We start from the raw sequence: 17,431 nt of genomic DNA on the forward strand, positions 1-17,431 counted from the left end.
AAATTTCTTTTGATCTTTGTCTTCTGCTTTAGCAGAGTATCATGTGCTAAAGTAGCTTAGGGCAACCAGGAGTCTCAGGGTAAGGGCACAAAGTGCTGGAGAAGAAGAAGGAGATTTGCCAGGATAGGGAGAAGGGAGGTAGCAGCCAAGTATGCGTGCAGAGACACTTGGTATCGGGGGTGTTCAGCCTGGACAATGGCAGCTGCATTAGCAGTAAAAGTGCTCTGGGAGCTCCATCGGGGGTGCTGAGAACACCTCCCATCTACAGTGTGAAGTGTAATCTACCTACTGTGGCCTCAGGGTGCAGCTGGCAGAATGGAGCAGGCACAGCGCACATGCCATCCTCCCAAAAACCATGGTGCTGAACACCCCCAGATTCCAAGTGTCTCTGCACGCATTTTATGCAATGGAACTGTGTTCCAAGGATGGAAAGTGTGGCACACAATTTGGGGCAAGCATTTAGGTGAGAAGGTAGTGGTTAGGGTCACAGACCCTAGACCAGGTTGAATCCACTTCATCTTTCAGTGCTGGTGTCTAATCTATAGTATAGGGGCAATCATTCCCACTTCTCCCGGGACTGGCCAGAGGACCCAGGAGTTGATATTTGTGAAGCCCTTAGAAGAAGGTCTGCCCAGAGTAAACACCAGGTGCCTGATAAATAAAAGAGAATGAAATCTGGGGACCACCCAGCCCTTCCTTCCTCCTACCTCCTTCATCGGGGATAAGGGAGAGCAGATTTTGAGAGAGGGAGCTGAAGATGTGGAAGTGTAACAAGATAGCAGAAGATGTAAACAAACTTGGGTCTCAAGACTTGGAGAACTAGAAGAAGTTGCCATTGTGCGCCACACCTGGGAGCAGTAGTGTAAGCAATTGAGGAAAACAGGAAAGGTGTGCAAAGACTGGAGACAGCCAAGGATGGTCCCGATTATCAAAGGAGGGAAAAGCTTGATTCTAGAAGCACATCGATGAGCTTGATTTTGATCCAGAGCCACACTGGGGAGGGGATTTTCAACAGATGGTCACCAGATGCTTCTACATAAGCTGTACAGGGGCGGGGAAAGAGCATGAGCTCTGACGCCAAACTGACTTGGGTGCAGCCCCACGTCTTGTCACTTACTGGCTGAGTGGCCCTGGAAGAGTTACTTAACTCCAGAGTCTCATTGTCTGCAGCGGAAGAATAGAAATGGCAGTGCCTACAGGGTTCCTGTGAAAAAAATAGTGACGATGTAAGTGATCATGCCGTGCACTGAGCAAAGCAGGTATGAAATAAGTGATACCAGTATAACAAAAGAGGCAGCAGACACAGGGTTTAGGACAGAGATCAGCAAATTCTTCTGTAAAAGGCCAAATGTTTTAGGCTTTGTGGCCCGTACAATCTCTGCTTCAACTACTCAGTTATGCCTTTACAGCATAGCAAAGCCGCCATAGATAATATGTACATAGATCATGTGAATGGCCATGGCTATATCCCAATAAGACTTTGTTTACAAAAACAAGTGGCCAGATTTGGTTTTAGTTTGCGGACCCCTGGTTCAGGGCCAAACTGCCAGCATTAAAACAAGGCTTTGCCACGTATGAGCAGTGTGACCTCGGACAAGTTTGTAAATTCAATTACTTTATCTATGAAATGTGTGTAACAATAGTAACTATCTCATGAGATTGTTTTAACAAATGCAGGAATTAAAGGGACAATTGAAGGAGCATGAGCTGGCCTCTCACAGTGAGTCCTTGATAGAGAGTAGGTTTTTGACACCTGGTACCTGTCATCATTATGGTTATCCCAACCATCTAGAGTAGAGAGTCAAAATCTCCAGTAAGATGAAATTTGGTAAGGACAAATGGAAAAGCCAGCAGTTTGGCTCCCAAAAGAAAACCACAAACTTATAATTTATTGCTTTTCACAGGAAAAAGACCCAAGTGGTTTAATTCATTCATATCACAGAGCTGTGTGACAGGGCTGCCATCCAAAATAAGTAGTCATGGACTGAATACATACACATGAGATTGTCTCTAAGACATCAGAGGTATTGAGCATAGATCTGAGTAAGTTTAACATGGTATTGTTTTGTCCTGGCCATTGTATTCTAAGAAGAAAGCTGTTATATAAGAAAATACTTGAAAGAAGTAACCAGTATAATGAATAACCAATTCATTATAAATAATGAATGACCTGAGTGATGATTATATGAATTAGAGTTTTTCCAGCCTTGAGTGAGGATCTCAAATATACTTCAGGATTTTAGGAGTATGACAATTTTAAAATATGACCCCCTAAATTACTTAACTCTCCTCTCATAGAGGTGGGGTTTATGACCCCTCTCCTTGAATCTGAACTCTGAGACTGTTACTGAGTAGCATATGGATCAAGTAATGCTGTGCCAGTTTCTGAGCTCAGCCTTGTGAAATTGGCAACTGCTGCTTTCTGGACTCTCAGCCTTTTGCCCTTAACACCCAGCCACTATGCTGTGAGAAAGCACAGGCCACACAAAGAGGCCCCTTGTAAGTAATGGGGCTGTTGATCTCAGTTCCACCTGAGGTCCCAGCCAGTGGCCACCACCAACAAATAGGCATATTCAATGACTACATGCCCAGTTACTTATGACTGCGACTGCGTGAGAGACTCCAAGTAAGAACTGCCCCTTAGACCATGAGAGACAAGAAAAGGGTCATGGTTATTTTAAGCCACCTAAGTTTGGGTTACACTGCATTAAATAACTGAGACAATGTGGAAGAGGAATTTGACTTTTTTGTAAAGTTACAAAGAGTAAAAGTAGTCTATTGAGCTATAGGCAGTCCAGGCTAAATATAGGCTGGTAGATTCAGGCTCAATATTAAGAAGAGCTTCCTAAAAATTAAACCTATCAATAAGTGGGCTGTTTCATAAGGCATTGGGCTGTTATTGAAAATATCTAGACTGTAGCCACTTTGGAATATTATAGAGGATTTGAGACATGAGGGAGGAATGAAGTTGATAGGAATCTATGTATACTTGTTTGTTTATTTCCCAATTTGCCTCGAAAAGAATTTTGTAACTAGATGGCAATGGATGAAAATTTCATTAATTCATTTAACAAATATTTATTGAATGCTTACTACATCCACTGTTATAAGTGCTAGCAATACTTCTGTGAACAAAACAGATGAAAATCTATGCTTTATGGAACTCATATTCTAATAGAGGTAGACATGCAATAAGCATAAAAGTAAAATAAATATATATAAGTGAAATCACATAAATATAAAGGGTCAGGGACAAATAAAAAGCAGTGGAGGAGATTATAAACCTGAAGAAAGGTTTACAACTTTAAATATAGTGTCTGGTAAATAGCCACTTTTGATAAACTAATGGTTGAGGAGAATGGCAGAATTGAACTCTCCATATTGAAAATAATTGAATATATTCTCAGACACTCTTGTAATCACTGGGGACAAGGCAGTGGGCAAGACACAAGGTCTCAGTTCTAAGAGTGTTTACACATTATATTCAAATGCAGGGAGAGAGACAACAAAATAAATGTGTCAGGCAGTTTCAGTGAATGAGAAGTATGGCCTTCCACCAGATGCTATACCTTTATAATTCTCAATGTCCATCCATTTTTGGTCCTACACGGCTTTTGCATCTTTCTGGGAGAGACTTGAAATCATGTCCCCCTTTGTAATTTTGTCATAATCTATTGGGGCATGTGGATTACCTTCTCGCTCTGTCTGATATTCACAGACCACAAGGGTACGATAGACAGTTGAAAAGGATTGTGATATTCTTTCAGTGGTACTGAACTATTTGTGGTTCCTTTTATTAGCTGTAAACATAGAAAGATACTAATCTTCCAGGCTTTTGATTAATTCCCAAACCACTGATTATTGATTAATGATGAGAATAGAAAATCTAAGTTAGAATAGCTTGGTATTTTCTTGTCAGGTTGTGGCAGAGCAAGAAGACAATGGGTAGTTTCTAAGCAATGGCTAATTTCTTGCATCGTTGATGAAAAAATGATACAGAGGAAGAGATAATGGGGACTTATCTCAGTTAGTTTTGCTTCAGTCTCCAGTGCTACTTCTCCCATATACCATATTTTCCGGCGTATAAGACGACTTTTTAACAAAGGAAAATCTTCTCAAAAGTTGGGGGTCGTCTTATAAGCCGTGTGTCATCTTATAGAGCAGGTATATCCCAAATTCTATATTTTAACTAGAAATGTTGGGGGATCGTCTTATATGCCCAGTCGTCTTATATGCCGGAAAATACGGTAAGCTTATTCCTCATGATGGGCTGAGGCCAATGGCAGTATTAAATACAAAGTCTAAGAATCTGATAGAAACATCAATGATTAATATTCCAGGCACAAACATGGCTAGACACATGCATGATTCTAGAAAAAAGGTTGACCTTAAACAAATAGGCTGCTAGATAGTTCTCCAGCAAAATGGGTTTATTTGAAAACAAGGAAGAACTGTAATTTGGGGCAGATGATCTAAAGGTGAACCACACACAAGACCAGAGAAATGAAGGGTAGAGAGGAGATGGAATGCTCTTTTATGGACTTAGAGGGGGTGAGGTAAACAAAGACTCCGTTGGAGGAAACTGAAAGTTCAAAGTATATATATGTGCCTGTTCATTGGCTGAGTTATGGCAGTTTCCCTTTGGCTGAGTTGTTACTGGGCAAGGAGGAATCTTTTCTTTCTCCTGCTGAGGAAGTAATGTGGTATCACTTCCGGTTGGCGATACAGGGTACATATCTCTTCCTATTGGGATCAGTAGTATGTGTGGAGTGACATGTGTGTGAGAGTTATCTCTTTCTAGCCTCTCAACTCCATTTTAAATGAGCTTTGTGTTTATTAATTTTCACAGAAATAATAATGAAAATTAAGACTTTGAGGTTAGCAATGATGTAGTTCAGTTCAGCCAGCATTATTAAGAGTACACCAGGTTCCAGGAAAGAGATGCAAAAGACAAGGTCCCTGCCTTTGAGTAGCTCACAGTGAACTGAAGGAGCCAAACATATGAATAAATCATTTCAGTAGATTGTAGATAAGTGGCCAGCTCAGTTTTGGAATTGGCTAGAAATCATTATGAGTAATCATAGGATTAGTAGTGTTCCCAGTGACGTATAAACCCTAGAGTGCATGGCTGAAATTTAGTCTATCTCTACCTGATCCCCATTCAAAGAATCATAGAGTGAGAAACACTTGGAAGATAATATATTATTAACCTCTTTATTTGTTACAGATGAAGAAACAGAGACAGATCCTTTAGTATCTAAATGTGCTCTCCATTTATTATCATAGGAAAGAGTTTTGGGTAAATTAATTCTTAATTTTATTCAACAACACTTCCTTGGCACTTAGAGCTCTGCCAGCTGCCAGAACATAATGATGAGTAAGAGACAGGCCCTGATCTCAAGTTGCTCATGGTCTGAAATGATTGAGTGAAGACCAACCAGCAAATCTATAATAATAAAAGCATAATATGCTAATTAGACTGGACGTCCTTCCAGATGACCTTCCAGACAAAGCCAGGGCTGTGAGGGAAGCCCGGTCCCGGGTGCCAGAAGGAAGCCCGTGCTGGCTGGGGAAGGAAGGCTACTCTTGCACGAATTTCATGCATCTGGCCTCTAGTAGATACATAAAAATGCAAGTTGATAATTAGTGTCCTGGATCTATGCACACAGTGGAGTGGGAATATGGTGATAGTACAGGACGCAGGAATGGTTTTGTAGAAGAAGGGGTATTTGAATAGATGCTTCTAGAATGAGTCATGTGTATTCTCAACAGAAGGCATTCCACGGAGACAAACAGCTGTGCAATGGGATGGAGATGCAAGAGCATGGCATACTGAGGACCTCCCAGGCTCAAGTGTAACTGAGCATAGAGAGAGGGAAAGGAGCAGATAGTGATAATCTGGTGACAGTCAAGGCCAGTTCCTTGTCCTCAAGGAGCCCCTGAAGAATAACTTACAGGTCAGATTTTTGAGGAAGAAATAACACTTTATAACAAAGATGAAGGCCAGAAGCAGGGAGACCAGGAGACTAATGTGGTCGTCCAAGCAAGATGCAAATGAGGCTTGTCCATAGGGCAATGAGGCAGATGAGATTGGCATAGGGGCTGCACATGAGAGATACCCGAAGGCTTCCAAGTTTGGTTGGATGTGGATAGTTAGACAGAGCAGGGACTCTAGATGGATGTCGAAGATTCTCTAGATGGATGGATCAGTATGTGAGTAGATGGGGGTATCATTCATTGAAACAATGAAAACAGGAGAAGGAAGAGGTTTGAGGATAATATTTCAGTCTGTTATTTGGGGGTATTGGGGCGCATGTGAGAGGGACAGAGAGTACATTCTTAGTAAATAGTTGAACATGTTGGTTTGGAGATGGGAAACGAGGCTTAGGCACAAGTGTACACACTGGGGAATTATCAGCATATAGGTGATGATTGGAGCCATGGATAAGAAGATGGAAGGGTTATAGGCTAAAGGCAGGAAAGGCTGGTTGTAGTGATGTTATAAAGGGCCTTGAATGGCCTATGAAGGTTTTACAAGGTGAGACTGTCTTAGCTAAAGAGATTGTCCAAGTGGGAGTTGAATTAAAGTCTAATTCATTAAGTAAGCATGTGTGGAGCATGTTCTGTGTGGCTTGACATGGGTGAGGCGGTGAACAAAAAAGGCAAAGTCTGTTTTGCCCTTATGCAGCCTATCAGCTTAGGTTGGAGAATCATGTATGTAGTAATTTCCACAACAATAAGTACTACAAACGAGAAGTACTTAGGGCACTTTAACAGTACATAATTCAGGAGGGGAATAGAGGAGGGGGCTGGCACTTGGTCTGTGGGGTCAGGGGAGGAAGTGACATTTCAGCTGGACCTAAAGAATAGACAAGACCCAGGTGAAGGGATGGGGAAACCACTCCAGAGAGAGAAGACGGCATGTGCAAAAGCCCTGAGATGGTAGAGTGTGTTCAAGGGCCTGAAAGACGCCTGTGTAGCCTGAGGGAATGAGAGGTGGGTGCTTGAGGTGAGGTGGTGATGTAGGTAACCCAACTCTCCATAACACACCGGGGAGCTGCTGCATGAGCCCATGCAACTGCCACTCTGCCCTGCTTGCACACACCTTGAGGACCTGGGTTTGTCAGTCCAGGTTTACTCCAAAGGAAAACATTTTTACAATAGCAGGATCCTTAGTGAGCAGTGAGCCACAGCCAGGAGAGTCACTCTTTCCCTTGGCAGCCACCTGGACCCGAATCGGCACCAGAGTTCCATCTTGGAGCTGACTGTGGGGCATTATTGACAAGCAATGAGGAGGTGAAGACTGTGAGAGTTGTCTGGATTTGGAGAGAGGCTGTTCGAGAGAAAAAGAAAGGCAGAGGAATTGAAAAGCCAAGAAATCAATGTGTTTTGGTCGACACAGCTCGCCTGGGAGTATAACGTTTTAGTTTGGCAGCAGCAGAACATGCCTTTTTTGGAACTCAGCATGTCCAGAAATTAGCTCAAAAGTCAAAATCCAGCCTTGGAACATATTGGTCTTGATGTGTTTCTTTTGTGAATCCTAACAAACCAATGGGGAAAATAACTTTGGAAGGAAACTTGATTGATTTTTCAAAGAAAGCAAGAACTCTGAAAATTTACCTTAAATCCATTAAAGCCATCCTCCTAGGCAGCTTGTAAGAGAAACTAACTTAGATTGCAGTTCTGTTTTGCAAAAAGTCTTTAATTTGTTTTACCAAATATGGGGACTTTTCCCCCGTTATTCCTGTCAGTTTGGATTATTAGGTGAAAAACTGGATGGCCAGGTTCTATAATTCACTGGGGGTTTTTTCCCTCCTATTGATAACAAATGCATCTTCATGTTCTCTCCAGTCTCCAAATACATACTTTGAAGTAATAAGCTGTTGTATTCAAGGTAATTATTTAAAGTTTAAATATAGGGCCCTAGCTGGTTTTGCTCAGTGGATAGAGTGTCGGCCTGCAGACCAAAGGGTACCGGGTTTGATTCCGGTCAAAGGCATGTACTTGGTTGCAGTCTCCTCCCCGGCCCAGGCCCTGGTCAGGGCTCGTGCAGGAGGCAACCAATTGATGTGTTTCTCTCGCATCGATGTTTCTCTCTGTCTTGCCCTCTCTCTTCCACTCTCCCTAAAAATCAATGGAAAAATATCCTCAGGTGAGGATTAAAAAGAAAAAAAGGTTAAATATAGGTTCTTCCAGATTTTGTGGTAAAGCAGAATTGCCAAAAATTCAATACTTAGGCTTTAGCGCTTAATAACAATGGGACCTCTGTGCCTCTATTTTCTCATCTGTAAAATGGAAATAAATAAGCCTGTTTACTTACTAAAGAGGGCGTTTGGAAAGTGAATGAAATAAGGCAAGGAACAGTGCTTTATATACTGTGCCACCATCCACATGTTAAGTCTTAATCTGATAATAATGCTCATCACTATGACCAAGAAGAAGATCATTCACAGTAAGACTCAAAGACTTTTTTATATCTGCCCTGCAAATTTTTATATGTATGCTCTTCATTTATCTCCTCTCTCTCAATGTTTACAAATATACCTAAGAATCTCACCTCAGAAATATGGGAAGGGGGGGTCCATTCCCCTCCTATTTTCCAGAGAGGAAAAAAAAATTATTTTGTGACTGTCCGAAACATAATTTAACTGTCAAATCTACCAACAGAATTGTAAAGTATATATCACAGTTTCCCTTTTGTCCATTAACAATGTAAAATTTACAAATTTTACATGAAGATAGAAGAGAAAGAAAAGAAATAGTGAAAAAATTTGAATGGTGATAACATTGTCCAAGGATTAGAAGAAACACTCATGGGTTAACATATACTAACTAGAAGCCCGTTTGCACGAAGATTCGTGCAAGACATTCATTCACCTGGCTGCCTGCACCAGTTTTCCGCTGGCACCAAGGGGGTGGTTGTGGGGGGGGACCCAGGCCTTGGCTCTGGCCACCATCTTCCGCCTTCTTTCAGGGTCGGGGCTTGGCCCCAGGCGGCGGCGGTGCGGGGCAGGCACTGCCCGCCCCGCGCCACCAGCAGCGATCTGGGCGCCTCCTGCTGGCCTGGTTCCATCAGCCGCTCAGGGTTGGGGGGCGGGGCAGCACGTGGGGGCCGCCATCTTGGTTAATTTGCATAGCGCCCTGATTGGCTGTGGGCATAGCGAAGGTACGGTCAATTAGCATGTTACCCTTTTATTAGGTAGGATTGTCATGTTGTTTATTGTGTCTGTTGCAGGGAGCCTAGGATAGGTCCACTAGGTCTGCATAAGCTGGCACATTTTGTAAAGCAGTCCTATTTCTTCTCCCTCTTCACTCCACACCATGAGAGCCTTGCCTCTCTCCTAGCCTTTCCTCGATGGTTTCCACTACTGGACTTAAGGCTTCCCCTCCCTCTGTGGATGAACTATGAAGAGCAATGCCTTGGGCGTGAACTACAGGAATAGGAAAAGTTGAGATGTTCTCGAGCACAGAATAGACCTTTTGTGGGGTGGCAGGAGGACGAGTGGCAAGAAGAGATTTTCTCCTTTCTGATTGTAAAATGCTTTCTCTTTCAAATCTCAGGTGACAGTAACAGATGGCGGTTCCTCTCCGAAACAGTCAACCATTTGGGTGGTGGTTCAGGTTCTGGATGAAAATGACAACAAGCCCCAGTTCCCCGAGAAAGTCTACCAGATTAAGCTACCGGAACGTGACCGGAAGAAGAGGGGAGAACCCATTTACAGAGCTTTTGCATTTGATAGAGATGAGGGCCCCAATGCCGAAATCTCCTACAGTATAGTGGATGGGAATGATGATGGAAAGTTCTTTATTGACCCTAAAACTGGCATGGTTTCTTCCAGAAAGCAATTTACAGCGGGGAGTTATGACATCCTAACGGTAAGATTTTTCTGAACCTCAATAACATTAATAGGGGGAGGGAGTCACTTTCTCATTCATGTATATTTATTTGAACAATGAATCTTTAGAGTGAAAAGTAGTGGAAGGCTACCTCTGTTTCAATGATATTCTTAAAATAATGATACCATTTTCTTAGGTTGTGTCCTATCAGCAAATCTCCTTCATTCCCAGTCTACATCCTGCTCCACCACACACTCAGCACATTCCCTGTGACCCTAAATTGTTTCAAGGTACTGTGCATAGATGTAAACTAGAGGGTAGGGGAATAGCAGAGTGACACAGCCCACCTGCTACTCAACATCACTCAATGTGTCTCCAAGAATTTCCAAAGAAAACAACTCTTATAATTGTTGACAGTGTGATAGAACGTGAACTGTGAATTGTGAGACACAAATCACAGTTATGCTTATTCTCTAAAAAGTGGGGGGGGGGGGGAAACCTTAAGTAAAAAGTGACTAGATTTTTCAGTGTTAGAAAATTAAAAACAGACATGAGCACCATCTCAAATAGAGACTTAAACTCCCATGTCTAAGGTGCCAGCCTGCTCCCCCAACCCCTAACCACGTTAGACATATGATACTTATGCCAGAAAGGGGACTGGTCATCCTACAAATGATGGGCACTTTCTAGGGACCCAACAGATGGCATGAGTTAGCACCATCTGCCATCTTTCTATTAGTCCTCAACTTTCTCTGCTGTATACAGTCCGTTCTTTATTGTTTTAAAGGATGCCCTTTGTCCCTTAATTTATCTTTTCACTCCTATGCTCTGGACTTGGATTCTTTCCCTGCTCAGTAATGCATCCAGAACAGTGGGCAGAGAAGAAAAGATAATAAAAAACTAGCCCTGTGTGTACCATGAGAAGCTCTGATGTAGTAAGTGCTGTTGCAGGTGTGTGAGACTTGCCAATGGGAATCTGTGAGGATGGCATGGACTGCAGTGGATGCCATTGGTGCCCACCCAGATTCCCTCTACTAGGCTGGTGCAGCTCTCCCCAAACTGATGTGACTGGGTGTTGGCTGCTAAGGGCTCAGAGCTGCCCTCTTCTCCAGAGAGTCATCCTTGACTGAACTTCTTGGTTCCACATTCCCACCCCAGCCCAGCAGCCCACAACCAATGACTGACAGACACCTGATACAAAACTCCAACCCCCCTAGCCTCCAGGTGGATCCAGTTCAGTGGTGCAGTTAATGATCCCAAGGTCCCTATGGGATAAGGCTGAGATTAGACTTTAACTGAGACCCCATCCTTGCTTAACATCTTCCCCCTGTCCATCCTGCTTTCTTCACTTCCTTTCTCCTGAGAACACTTCTCCTCCACCCAAAAATCATTTGTACTCAAATCCCTGTCTCGGGCTCTGCTCCTAGGGAACCAGGGCAAAGTGATCATCCATGAACACAGAGCACTAGGGAGCTAGGAGTGCCACTGTGTTTAACGGCTGTCACTATTACCCACGCATCTATAAGTGTTCATTTCAATCTGATATTTTTTAAATCCTTTGTTTTTCTTTTCTCTCTGTGGTGGCTTACCTACCCCTCCCCCACACACACACACACACAATTTAAGTCTAGGATACCATAGCAGTTAACCCTCCACATATGGCTGAGGAGACATGCTTTCCTTGGCTTTTACATCAGACCGCACAGAAGAATCATTAGCACCCTCTCTTCCACTCCACTGCCCATGTTCCCATCAAGAGAGGTCTTCACCATCAGTCAGCTGGCATAACGGAAGGGCCTTTGAGGCAGTTAGAGTGAGGCTGCTGCCTTTCCCACACCTACGCCACTCGTCCTGGACTGTGGGAGGGGAACCCTTCTCCAGAATAAAGGAGAAGGAGGGAGCTGCAAAACATAACCATCCACACACACACACACACACACACACACACTTCATTCACACTTAAGCAGAGATTCACAATGTACTTGATTCCCTTTCAAGCATCACCCTCAGAGGTATAAAGAATCAAATGAGCTATTTCTACTCATGTAGCTATCACTCATGACCATAAAAAGCTAAGAATTGTAAGTGCAACATTTGTTTTTCAAGTTTTCCACGTGGATAAGGTTGGCTGTGGTCCAAATCACCTTCTGGTGAATGTGGCATGGGACCCCCATGTGGCCCAAGTTGAAGCTGTTTCCCTTCCAGGTCCTGAGCTCATTCTTCCCAAACCTCCACTCTCTTCTTCCCTTTGCTGACACAATGATGAGTGTGTACATTCAGCTCAACAATGTATGAGTGACAGATCCAAACTTCTGCAAGGATCCAAACTCTAAGAGATCTTTCTGTTTTCTCTCCGTGTGTGAGTAGATAAAGGCGGTGGACAATGGGCGCCCACAGAAATCCTCCACGGCCCGTCTCCACATTGAATGGATTAAAAAACCACCCCCTTCGCCTATACCACTAACCTTCGATGAGCCATTTTATAACTTCACAGTCATGGAGAGCGATAGAGTCACCGAGATTGTGGGGGTTGTGTCTGTGCAGCCAGCTAACACCCCTCTGTGGTTTGACATAGTTGGTAAGTTTGAGTCCTCCAGAGCTGTATGGGGCAATGTGATCATTGACTGTTTGGAGCAACTAGCAAAAAACAAAACAAACAAAAAAAAACAAATTAAGAAAAAAACACTAATGACCAGTGCTAAGATTGAAACATGTAGTGCTGGAATGCAAAAGAGCCAGTAAAATGAGTAATAGACATGTGCTTTCGTTCCGACTCTGTAGCTAAGCTGAACAGAAAGTGCTCTCTGGCTGGATTTTCCATAGTCCGTTATTTACTGCAATCTTAATGTCTCTCTGTGTGTCATTTAAATTCTATTGTCACACTTGGCTAATCTCATTTCTAAATGTATTGATGGTACTAGACTTGCTGTCCTTCATTTCTCTCTTTTTCTTCACCTTTTTTCTGCATTCTGTTCTTTTTTTTTTCTGCTCCCGACTGCCCTGCTTCAAGGTGGCAAGCATGCTCGAGAGATGTTCTATATTCTACAGACAGCTTGTGGGCAGAACTGTTCAACAGAAGGTACCCTTAGTGCAAACACATTTGCTAAAATACAACTATCCAATCTGCCTTTTACAGTTTTTTTTTTAAGCGAATTAAATGACATCTTTCATAACCGCCTGTGACAGGCTGAAGTGCAGCCCACAGACCTCATTCCCGCCTCTAACAGCGATTGCATTACTCGTATCCAGTGACTCTTTTGTTTGAGGTTGGATGGGGTTGGGGTTTCCAGTGGGGGTTGTTCTGATTTATTTTTCATTGTTTTTGAGGTACCCTGGGCTTTTTGTTGCTTTGTTTTCATCTTTTTTGTAGGTTGGTTTATTTAACTGGGCCTTTTCCAATTGAGAAGTAAAGTAAAATATATCCCAACTCGTCTGTTTTTGCAGCAGTAATGCCATTCCTAGCCCCAAAAAACCCCACCAGGAAGAGTTTCCTGGCTGCTCTCCACAAAAGGAAGGGCAGGAAATGGAAGCAGGATATATAGCCAGTGAGAGCTTCCCTCAAGAGCTGAATAGAGAAAGCAGATGGAAGCGCGCAGGATAGACCTTGGGAGCCAACCTTTGAATTCCTTGAAAGCAAGCAAGCAAGCACGCAGGCTGCAAAAGGAGAGGGTGACACAGCCCCGCTGCCCTCAACAAACCCGCAGGGAGAGCGGCGGAGAGGAAATAAGTGCTGAGGACCAGGAAACCGAGGCTATTGCCCAGAGGAGAGAGGGGAGAGTGTCTGCCAGCCCTGGATCCGACTCGGCTGAGCGAGAGCTGACTTCCCACGGTTCTCTGTGGGAGGCGGGGAATCCAGATTGCTGGTCTGGGGGAGTCATTTCCTTCCACATGTCACTGCCTGGAAAGGATGGGCAGGAACCTGCCTCTCTTTCCCAGGAATGACTGGATCTGGGGAAAGCATTTGGAACATTCCACGTCCGTTTTAATGAGGCACAGAAAAAGAATGCCTCGTGACCCCCAACCAGACCTCCGTTAGAGGGTCCTCCGAACTCCAAGCAAGAAAGGACTTGTTTTTGCCGAAACCGGTTTGGCTCAGTGGATAGAGCGTCGGCCTGCGGACTGAAAGGTCCCGGGTTCGATTCCGGTCAAGGGCATGTACATTGGTTGCGGGCACATCCCCGGTAGGGGTTGTGCAAGAGGCAGCTGATCGATGTTTCTCTATCATCGATGTTTCTAACTTTCTATCCCTCTCTCTTCCTCTCTGTAAAGAATCAATAAAATAAAATATATTTAAAAAAAAAAAAAAAGAAAGAAAGGACTTGTTTTTTACATATTCCATCTTCTGAAATGATGGTAGAACGTCTCTGTTTTACTTAATTGGCATTAATCACAGCATCCCTGTACATGGCCATCCTCATTCCAGGCTTTCAACTCCTCCTTCATCTCTGCTTACTGCATTTGACATGGAACCTCCTCTGATCCATGAAAGATGTCCTCTGCTTCTGTATCTTCTCAGTAATTTTCATCTCCTTGAGTTATTATCTGATGCAGCTTTCTCTCTCTTGGTGAAACAAAGGGTTGCCTCTCTGCATCGCCTGGCTGTCTGTGCTCTCTGCTTTGGTGATTCCTTTGCCACCACTCCCAGGTGGAATCTCAGGAAGTGCATTTCAATGTCAACATGTGTCCTTGGTGCCGGGCCCCCAGGGGCATGTGTGATAGTGACTTCTTTTAAGTAACCCACAGGAGTCTAGTCCAAACCCAACAGGCAGCGGGCCTCCTGGGGTGCTGCCCCCAGTTGCGGGAGGAGCTGCCCTCTCTCATCAGCCACCCGTTTATTTCCCTCCTTCCCTGACAGTCCAGTTTGCAAGCACCTGGACAGCCGGACAGCATTGCTTCTGTCCCTTGTGTGATCTGCGCATGCAACCTCCTGACCCTCAGCATGTCCCACCACCTTCCCTGCCCACCCTCTTCAAAAGCGCTGCAAGCACACCTTTCGTGGATGTTCATTCTGACCAGCCACCTGACCCCAGTTAGCCAAGTCAGGTTTGCAGTTCCTCAGCATTCCTGCATGTGTGTGTCTGTATGGTTACGTATAGGTAAGCATGCCTAGTAGTACTGCATGTTCCCTTACTTGCATGTTTTATATCAGCATTATTAGTGCTATTGTATATTTTCATTCATGTTTCTTTATCTCCATTCATAAACCTGAAGGTCGAGACCTTTGTCTTCTCATTCCTTCCTTCTGCCAATGCTTCTGTTGTGGTCCACTGAGGGTGCATGGGATAAACAACGGTGATCGATAGAGATGGCCCAGGTAGACAATGCATTAACCCTGTGATGCCACCTGAGACCAGCTGAGTGAGTGTGACCTTCCATTGCATTCCCAGCCATATCCACCACCGCACCTGAGAGGGGCAGTTTGCAAATGAGAGCCCTCACTAGGAAGAGTCCCTTTAGGCTGCTCCAAATGTATGTCTGGGAATCACTGTCCAAACCATGGCATCAGTTTTCTGCTTCTCCCTCTTCGTGTTTCTAAGTGCTGTACTCTTCCTATAGAATCCTCTCAGAGTCGGTGTCCTGAGTAGCTCCTTTAATGAAGACCACAGGGTTGTCCCTCTGGTTTGTGATGCTTCCATCACAGAGATTTCACCGGTAACCTCTAGCCAAGCTTCTCCTACAAACAGAACTTACTTAGCTGGAGGCTCAAACAGAACATGATTTTATTTCCACCCCCGCATCTACCCAACTTCTTGAAACACCAACTCTCTATTTCACTGCAAAAATAAAGTATTTTCCCCAGGTGCTGGTTGCTTTCAATATAGATATGGTCCCTCTTCCACAAAATCCCCCTTTGAAAATCTTTTCTAATCTAACAATCTTTTTTTTCTCCCAATCTGCAGACAACAGCCTGTTGTTTTCTTTATCATATTCAAACGTTTCATTCTCACTTTTAAGATTTCTTGCTTATTTTTCCTTAGCCATTGAAACTTTTCCTCTCTCTTCCCTTTCTCCTTACTAAGCATCTTTCCTGGCCAAGCTAACAATAGAGGCAAGAGGGAACAGTACTTCCAATGGTTAAGGAACTTAGCAGTGCACTATAATTGAATGCTAAGAATAGACACGAGGCATACCGTGTCAGCACGGATCTGAAACGGGGTCTCAGGTTAAAGTAGGTCTTGCCCAGGTGAATACTCTATGACTCTTCCAAGGGGAGTCAAGGCAGGCTTCCATTATAAACCCAGTGCATTCAGACACCTATGCTGACACTCAGGGTGACAGAGAACATAACATCCTGGTCTAGCACTTACAGCTTACATCTGCTGTAACGGATGAATTCTCATTAAGTGAGCACAGTGTTTCAGCATGCTTTCCCCCCTGAGAGTATTCTCCTCATTTCCATAGTTATACATCTACTTGATTCTTGTTTAATTGCATTTCTTTCCTCCCACCAAAATATGATTCCACAAAAACTGTGTGGCCAGCATGATTTTGTTCCCAAGCCTGGACTCTCTGCCCCAAGGATCTGCCAGTCACTTTCCTATGTCTCCAAAGAGACCACTGCTCACAAGATGTTATACAGCCAGACTCTGCTTAGCTTCTAGAAACAGAAGCCCAACTTGTAACCTAGTTAAGAAAGCTGTTATTAAAAGGAAACATAAAAAAGTTCAGCTGTTCTGTGTTTAAACAGCCCAATGCACAGCATGTTCCTTCTGTGTGTTAAAAGGGGGGTTTGGGGGATAAAGGGAACAAAATTAACCCATAATCCTTTGTGGCTTTATCACATATCTTCACACTTCTCAGGAGACTCTAATTTCAACTCAGTAGCTCCGTGATTTACATACTCGCTAATGTGCACACACTGAGGTTCGCCGTTCAGTCCCCATATCTTTATCCCAATGGCAAATATTTGTATTGTGAAGACCACCGCCATTGCCCACCTCAAGTAATTCCTCTTCACCCACCGATTGAGGGGGGGTGTTGCCACCCACTTTTGTAGCTTCGGACCTGACTTTGGCTAGAAAAAGGTTTCCTTGTAGATAGTAAACAATGACAATATCTTTGTGCCTTTGCCTCACCCAATGTGTAGAGAGGAGACAGGCTATTCCTTGAAATACTTCTCTGGTGGTGTGAGCTAGCACACAGGACCAACTCGGGCAGAAATACCTTTCTGTGTTGCAGGTGGATAGGGACTGCCTGGCCCCTTATTGTCATCGGTTTCTGCACACTCTGGGTTCTTGGATGCTTCTGTCTCATAAGCTGAACACCTGTCCCTCTTGACCCTTGTCCCCAATGGAGCCCTCCCTTTTTAGGGTTGGATCACGTGGACAAGTTAAACTCTTTGGTAGCACTAGCAGCAGTCTTGTTCTCTGACCAAATGGTCACATGTCTTTATCACAACACTCTTACCCACCCCTCCTGAAAGAAACCACGTCTGTGCACCATGTCTAACATAGCTGTCTCTCCGTCCAGTTGACATCAAACACTTCATTTCTCCTATTCTGCACTCTGCCCCTAATTTGATCCCAAATAGGCACCTCTTTTCTCCATAGCAACAATACAGGCCATGGGAGCACACCCGGAGAGATGTTAGGAA

General features: G+C 43.9%; 1 protein-coding gene across 3 annotated transcripts in view; it reads left to right on the top strand.

Moving 5' to 3' along the window:
• The window catches only part of FAT3 (FAT atypical cadherin 3), a gene marked incomplete at both ends in the record, with an annotated part of 518,093 nt that overhangs the window by 379,847 nt on the left and 120,815 nt on the right, over positions 1–17,431 (top strand). For 2 of the 3 annotated variants that reach the window (XM_079787124.1, XM_079787122.1), the window contains 2 exons: positions 9,562–9,876; positions 12,205–12,415. In XM_079787124.1, coding sequence (XP_079643250.1) covers positions 9,562–9,876; positions 12,205–12,415 — 526 coding nt within the window. Of the gene's footprint in view, positions 1–9,561; positions 9,877–12,204; positions 12,416–12,847; positions 12,917–17,431 lie in introns of all 3 variants that reach the window. The other variant, XM_079787123.1, reaches the window with a different exon arrangement.

The sequence above is a fragment of the Cnephaeus nilssonii genome (genome assembly GCF_951640355.1).
Source record: "Cnephaeus nilssonii genome assembly, chromosome: 13".
In the NCBI taxonomy this organism is placed as follows: domain Eukaryota; kingdom Metazoa; phylum Chordata; class Mammalia; order Chiroptera; family Vespertilionidae; genus Cnephaeus; species Cnephaeus nilssonii.